Genomic DNA, 8228 nt, shown 5'->3' with positions numbered 1-8228 from the left:
GATCATGCATTACCCTCTGCCTATAAAACCTGCCTCAGCACCCAGCTCTGGGAGACAGATTTGAGCCTTGCTCCTCCTGTCTCCTTGCTTGGCAGCTTTAAAATAAACTTATCTCTCTACAAAAGAACTGGTGCTTTGGTGATTGGCTTTCTGTTGTTTGTGGGCAAACAGAACCAGTTAGGTTTGTTTATAGAAACAGAAGCCCAGATAACAAACACACATTCAACTTTTTGTACCCAGCACCTAGCTCTGTGTCTGGCACCTGGCAATCAAATGGATATTTGGAGAAGGAAGGAATGGAGGGCAGGATGAAGATTGATGGAAAAGAAAGAAACTTTATATGAAACAAATTTAAGTAGAGCAGGAGATCACTGGATTTTCCAAAATAAGAAAGACATAGAAAGCGTGCACAGAGGTATGATAGATTAACTATTAACTTTGCCAACTTCACAACACCTTTTGCAGATACAAGAATTTTTTGAGAGTCCCCAGCCAGTGCATGTAGTTGAGGACATAGGTTAAGAGAGCTTGTGGCATTTTGTTTTCTTTATTTGTTAGTAAGGGGAGAATTTAAATGAGTATAACCTTTGATGATCTGCGATTGTAAAAATCAACCTACCAAAGTTCAGGCAGTGTCAGATGCAGAGACACACTTTCTGAACAGCTCGTTTTCCCAGACCTTTCTCTGTCAAATGTCAAAGCCCAAATGAGCCTGTTTGGAAGGCAAATTACATGTTACAAGCAGTCATTCCTCATAGCTGGCAACTTCTATGTCAAATAATTAAATAATGTAGCAACAGAAATGCTCTGGTCTCCAAGTTTGAATGTAAGGGTATATGTGTGTAAAATTGTCCCCATAGTCCCTGAATATTAGCGGAGTTTAGGTCTCAAACGACATCAGTAATCATGCAGCAAGAATTAATCTTTAAGGACTGCTAGCTGTTGGATGTAGGGACCAAGATATTAGCACAATTTTAATAGGACAAGAGAAGATAGATAATTGAATTCTTTCTGGAAGGGGAAAGGAGGTCAGGGCTAGGCATCAAGAGGAATTAAGTGAACAAGTAGAGCTTGGTCTGTGAAACCAAAAATAAATTGTTTCCCAAAAGGTTTGATCATCATCCTTATCCTCATTCCCACCCTCCTTTTCTGTGTCTTCATAATAAAGTCCTCATATTTATGTCACAGTTTAATATCTGTAAATTACAAAAGTGATCTGATCCACTCTGCAGAGCAGGTCTTGTTACTACCATTAACATATGAGGGAATGGAGACTTGGAGAAATAAACTGATGCAGAAGATATCCAGCTATTAAGGGATGAAGCCCAGAGGTGGGCTCAGGGATACTTAGCCCAGAGGGTGGGCTCAGGGACACACAATGTCCCTCTGATATCTGAGGGACACTGTGATGTAGGGGAGGCATTAACAACGGGAGACTCAGAGAGACAGATTCGAATAACTCAGCTGTGGGGCCCTCAAGTCAATTCTCTCTCTCTCTCTCTCTGTCACCGCCCCCCCCCCCCCCCACACACACACAGCACACACTGATATGGTTTGGCTGTGCCTACTCAAATCTCATCCTGAATTGCCACATGTTGCGGGAGGGACCCGATGGGATGTAATTGAATCATGGGGTCAAGTCTTTCCCGTGTGGTTCTCATGATAATGAATAAATCTCATGAGATCTGATGGTTTTAAAAAGAGAAGTTCCCCTGCACAAGCTCTCTCTTTTTTTCTGGCTGCTGCCATCCATATAAGATGTGACTTGCTCCTCCTTGCCTTCCACCATGATTGTGAGGCTTCCCCAGCCACCTGGAACTGTAAGTCCAAATAAACCTATTTCTTTTGTAAGTTACCCAGTCTCGAGTATATCTTTATCAGCAGCATGAAAATGGACTAATACACACACATGCACACACATGTGTATAATGGGTAATATATGTGTAATTTCAAATACTTTCATTCCTCTTTTTCCAACTCTTCTGCTGAGTCGGGTGCTCAAGTCTCTCACCTGGATGGCTCCAGCAGCCTTTTCACTGCTCTCCCAGCTTCCAATCTGAACCCCATTCCTATCTGTCTGCCACCATGCAGTGAGAATTACTATTCTAAAATATATACTCGATCAAGATCAAATCATGCCCTTCTATTACTCTCCTTCATTTCAATCAAATCCTAATGCCCCAGGCCTACTCACAAAACCGTTGAGCTCTCAGCTCATCTATGTCTGAAGCCTTGCCTCTCCCAACTCATTTCAAATTAAGGAGCCCTAGGTTCTAGTCCTTCTATGAGTTACTATGTGTAAGAATGCTTAGAATTGGGTCTGGCATGTGACAAATACTATAGAGGTGTTGGCCAGTGTATTTCTAGTTTTATTACTACTATTATTACTATTAATGTCATTATCAGCCCTCTTATTGAACTACTTGGGTTTCCCAGCAAGCATCATGTTCTCATCATCTGTGTATTTATATCTGTCTGCCTTTCTTCAGGTTAACTCTAACTCTCTTGAGAAACCTAGCTCAGATGTCATTTCCTCTGGAAAGACTTCCTTGACCTCATCCAGCTGAAGGAGATACCTCTTATAATCCTCTGTGTTTTCTTCACTGTCACATTTACCATATCGTATCATAATTTTTATATATTTTTCCTGATCCCTACTCCTCAACAAGGACTTATTTTTTTCCTGTTTAATCATAATATATAGTATAGTACTCTGCACACAATGCATTCTCAGTAGATGTTAGTTAAGAGATCACTTATATAGCTGAGGCAAAATAAGCAGCCACAGGTGCCTTCTTTTTGAAGTGTTTTAGTTTGGGATTTTAAGTACTATATAGGCTGAGTGTGGTGGCTCTTTCCTGTAATCCCAGCACTTTGGGAGGCTGAGGCAGGAGGATGGCTTGAGGCCAGGAGATCCAGACCAATCTAGGCAACAAAGCAAGACTCTGTCTTTACAAAAACAAAAAAAATAGCCAGGCATAGTGGCATGTGCCTGTTGTTCCAACTACTTGGGAAGATAATGAAGGAGAATTGCTTGAGCCTAGGGGGTTGAGGCTGCAGTGAGCCATGTTCGTGTCACTAAACTCTAGCATGGATGACAGAGTGAGATTCTGCCTTAAAAACAATAATAAAATAAATAAATAGTATATAAATGGCCTTCATTCTCTGTTCTTTTTTTGAAAACGTTAATTATGGATAAACTGATTTTTTATTATTCTAAATTTTTAGCCACTGTCTTTTATACTAGTTAATAAATAAAAGTAATAAATGCCCCAGCTCTGATCCACTGGCTTTCTGAATATAGGAGTAGGCAGGCTGGGTGGCTTGGGGAGGGACTAAAACAGAGTGGCACTAAAAAATCTCAGTGGAGCCATTCCAGTTGATTAGGCTCTGACAGTGAGGCAGAGCTACGTATGCAGTAGAGGAGAGAGCTTGCATTTTCAGGACTACAACACACACAAACACAGAAGCATACTTACAACAAACACATTCACTCGTTTATGCACTCACATATGCAGAAACGTACTCACATCTACCCATTCATACACACACAGAAACACACTCACGTCTGCCTACTAACTCACACATGCACCAAAAAACACACAGAGAAACATACTCACACTCACTCATACATACACACATACAAGAGAAACATATGTAAACACACTCATAAATGCACACACAAGCACACACAGAAACATACATATACACAGCCACTCATATATGCACACACAAACACACGCACAGGAAAACATACATACACACACTCATATGTGCACACACAGAAATATACATATACACACGTACGTGAATACACAAAGAAACATACATAAACATTCACTCATACATGTTCATACAGACATACACAGAGAAACACACACATACTCATACATGCACACAAAGACTCACACAGAGAAACGCATGTATACATTCATACATGCACACACAAACGTACACACACACATTCACATCATACTTAAAAAGTGTCCAGTTTCTGCTTTCCAAAATCCATTTCAAAAATATTTCTTGAGCCTATTCTGTTGTGTACTAACCACTGGTTTAAGAACCAGTAGTAAAAAAGTCCCCAAAGACCTATCCTCAGGGCACTTGCCATCTTGTAGGGATATAAACTTCACATAAACAGATAAATCTAGAGGTAACTGCTTTAAGCTCATGATGATGATGAAGATGAAGGTGATGATAAAATTGGCTGGTACTCATTTTTGAGTGCTTGCTAGCGACAGGCCCTGTACTAAGCACTTTATGTGCATTTTCTTATTACTATTCCTGATGATGACACTAGGTATATGCCACTAATCTGGTTTTATAGATGGGGAAACTGAGGCTTAGAGAACTTATGTGACATTATGAAGTTTATCTGTGACCCAAAACCATGTCTATTCTCTTCAAAACTCAGGCTTAGAAGAGATGCAAGAGAAAGGAAAAGGGAAAGAAAAAAAGACTGCAGAGGAGGGGATTGGGGGAAAATGAGGGCATCGTCTTTTTTTCCATAAGGTTATCAAGTTAGGAAATACTAGGAAATCAGAGCTGCCCTTCAATCCTCTTGGCAAAGGTATATCTGGAGTATCTGTGACAATGAGCATTGTCAGGACAAACATGGGGAGCGGGAGGAAAAACCCTGCTATCCAAGAACCCAGCCATGTGGAGAGGAGGCTTGGCTTGGCCATGTGGAGATGCCATGTTGCCATGCCAACAGCGATAGCACATAGGGAGATATGCACAGATATTGGCAATGGGGGTGGTTACTGGGGCTGGGAAAAGAGTTAACACTAGAGTCAAAAGCATCTCTTAGAAACCACACCCACCCTGGGTAGGTTTTTTCTTACATAAATATCACTAAGATCTTGGATTTTCAGAGCAGCTCTCTTTTTATTTTTCAGATGTAGAAACTCATAGAGTCCAGAGGCTTGTCCGTGGTCTGACGATGAGTTAGTAGCAGAAAAAGGACCAGGAGCATGGATTACCTCCATTGTGTTCTTTTCCTCTTCCTTCAGCGGGGTAGAGTTTCTCTGTTCTGTCCTGGCCTAGCACAGCCAAGACTCTCCATGACTCCCTGTGGCTCTGCCCACAGTTTCTCTCCCCAGCTTCCTCTGTTTTTGGCGTTTTGCTATGCCTGCCTGCTGGCCCCAAGAGCAGAGGCCATCAGAGAGCCTGCTGGTTACACCTGCTCAGGTTGTACCTTACAGGTGGGGTATTGAGCTTCCATCCCAATGGTACTCTTGAGATGGGCCTCTGGCCAAAGCAAATGCCAGCCCTGCACTACAGGGGAACTGGCCTTCAGGGCTCTGACTAATGGGCCCTGGACATCCTCCTTCTTTCTCTGTCCATCTTCTCCTACTTTCTTGGCAGACCAGGAAGTCCCTGATGAGAGGATCCAGCCTTGAGCCAGTGATGCTTTGCTAGGATAATATATTTGGAAATGATAAATCCCTTAAAAATATATGATGGTCAAAAGTACAGACCTCAAACTATAGACTACCGTGTTGTAGGGGAAGGTACTTTCCTAGACACAAAAAAATGAATAAAATTAACTCTGCCCCTACTTTTAGAAAATAAATCTTCTATAATATATTTTAATGCAGATGGTCCCTGACTTACATTGGTTCCACTTAAGATTTTTCAGCTTTACAATGGTGTAGAAGTGACACACATTCAGTAGAAACTGATAAATATTCAGTAGAAACTGAGAATTTTGAAGTTTGGTTTTTTCCTAGGCTAGTAATATGTAGTAGAAGATTCTCTTGCGATGCTGGGCAGATGCAGTTAGCCCCAGCTCCCAGTCAGCCATGTAATTATGAGGGTTAACAACCAACATTCTGCAGTGTACTGTATTGCCAGAAGACGTTGCCCCACTGTAGGCTAATGCAAGTGTTCTGAGCACATTTAAGGTAGGCTAAGCTGAGCTATGATGTTCAGTAGGTCAGGTATATTAAATGCATCTTTTTTCCACTTACAAGATTTTCAAATTATGATGGATTTATCAAGACATAACCCCACTGTAAGTCTAAGAACATGTATACTTCATCTGTACTCTTTCATTTTGATTTCCCTTCACAATTAATTATAAAGCCAGTTGGATTAAGTGCAGTTAAAGCCAGAAGTAATAAAACAATAATCAGAACCTAAATACAACCAGCTACCATTTATTGAGGGCTTGGTATATGACAGATATGTTCTTTAAAAATTTTCATTACAGATCTAGAATAAACACATTATTCTAATTCTGCAGATAAAAAAAATCCAAGTCTTTTTTTTTTTTTTTTCTGTAATAATTGCCAGTTTATTCCTCTGGCTAAGAGATCCAGAGGTAATTTGAGGTTTACATTTCTTTTTTATTGTTCTTTCATCAAGAGTTTGGATGCCCCCATTGCCCTCATAAGCTGGTTGCAAATTATTTGACTCTTACTTGTAAAAAAAATCCTTAATTATTTTTGTGTGTGAGACACGTGTTCATTAAAAAGCACATATAAGCAAAAAGAATAAAAAGAAGAAAACAAAATTTCACACCACACAGAAATAAGCTTGGTTAAGTTTTTGATATATGTTATATGGATGTATGTATACACACACGCACACACACAAAGTTTGGAATTTTATCCTATATATGTGAGCTGATATTAAATATGCTGCTTTGCCATAACCTGTTATGTTTTACTTTACAACATGGAATGAACACATTCCCATGCAAATGTGTGAAAGTTTCCAATTGAAAAATAGACCTGGAAAATGGGTCAAAATCCAAAATCCAATGAGATGCTGGTACCAAGAAACTATCTAAAACAAAATTTCATCAGATTATTAAAAGTAAAATGGAGGTCAAAGATACATCAGAAAATGCTAACAGAAAGAAAGCTGGGGCCAGATTTTAATATTAGGCAAAAATGAATTCAAGGCCTAAAGCACACAGGATAAGGACGGCTGCGTGAATGTCTTTGCTTCCAATGCATCATCACAAACTTGTTTCTTACTCTTCTTATCTCTTCCCTAAGCCTTTCAAGCTCATCTACTCCTCTTATCATTTCTTCGGGGTTCAAATGCCTAACGGGTGTGTCCTCTTTAAATCCCTGGCCAGGCTGATTCGGCTCTCCTCTGGGGTTCCTTCTGCCTCCTGGCTTATACCTTCTTCGGAAGGTTGAGGATTTCCTTCTGCCTCCTGTGGTACATCCTCCAAAGGGCGATCCTCCTCGGCCTTTGGCATGTTCTGTGGTTTTCCCTCATTTTCTTCACAAGACTTTTGCATATTGAGTATTTTTAATTTCCTTTTTGAATAAATTAATCCTGCAGGGATTCAGGGGATTTTCCTCTCTCTTCCCTCACCTCGATTTGTGTCACGCCCAAAAAACCAAATATCCTGAAAGGATCTTGGGCACTTTTCTCCTTCTCCAGCAATAGGGAGCTGCTACAGGGAAACAGGCCCTGGACTATAAGGCAAAAAATCCAAGTCTTATACAGGTTATATAATTCACTCCAAATCATGCAATTAGTAAAAGGCAGAATAGAGACTGAAGCCTGTATCATCTAACTTCTGAGCATGCTCTCCTCCATATTAATTTACAGTAGCAGTTCTCAAATTTAGGGTACATCAGAATCATCTGGACGGCTTGGTCACACACAAATTGCTGGACCCACACCCAGAGTTTCTGATTCAGTAGGTTGGCAGTGGGGCTGGAGAATTTGCATTTTGGAGAAGTTCCCAGGTGCTGCTGGTGCTGCTGGTGAAGGAACCCCTCTTTGAGAGCCACTGTCTTATCAATTCTTTAAATAACACCTCTCATCATTATGTAATTTAATCCTCACACAACATAGGTGAAATGAATTATTTTGATTCCCATTAAACAGAAGAGGAAAAATAGTCTAAGATCAGCCAACTAGTATGTGATGAAATGCAAATTCACAGCAGCATGCATTCAGGGTCCACACACATACTGAAATGTTAGGCTGGAGTGATTTCCATCTTTTCTTTGATTTTATTAAGCTTAGTCTATCTCTGCTTTTGCTACACATAGCAGCACTTACATTTTGCCATTTTCAGTTTACAGTTATGAGATGGGAAGGTCAAAATGCAATCACTTATATAAACAAACTGTGTTATTTAGGGATCATGGCAAGGCTGCCCACTCTGAACTGTTGGCTGCCACGCAGTGCCACTAGGTGGTAGCTAAAAATGTCGAGTGATCAGCAAATGCACAGAAGTCCAAATTCAGTTT

The 8228-nt window shown here is 40.4% G+C and overlaps 1 protein-coding gene across 1 annotated transcript; it reads right to left on the bottom strand.

Moving 5' to 3' along the window:
- Positions 1-6268: 6268 nt before the first annotated feature.
- Positions 6269-7450, bottom strand: LOC117098764 (transcription elongation factor A protein-like 8). The gene is given in 3 exon segments (XM_033237644.1): positions 6269-7120; positions 7123-7299; positions 7373-7450. Coding segments are annotated over 2 exon segments (351 nt in total). The 5' UTR covers positions 7262-7299; positions 7373-7450; the 3' UTR covers positions 6269-6908.
- Between the last annotated feature and the right edge of the window lie 778 nt (positions 7451-8228).

This window comes from Trachypithecus francoisi, unplaced genomic scaffold (genome assembly GCF_009764315.1).
Source record: "Trachypithecus francoisi isolate TF-2019V2 unplaced genomic scaffold, Tfra_2.0 Lachesis_group16, whole genome shotgun sequence".
Taxonomy (NCBI): Eukaryota; Metazoa; Chordata; class Mammalia; order Primates; family Cercopithecidae; genus Trachypithecus; species Trachypithecus francoisi.
This window is presented reverse-complemented; position numbering and strand designations above follow the sequence as displayed.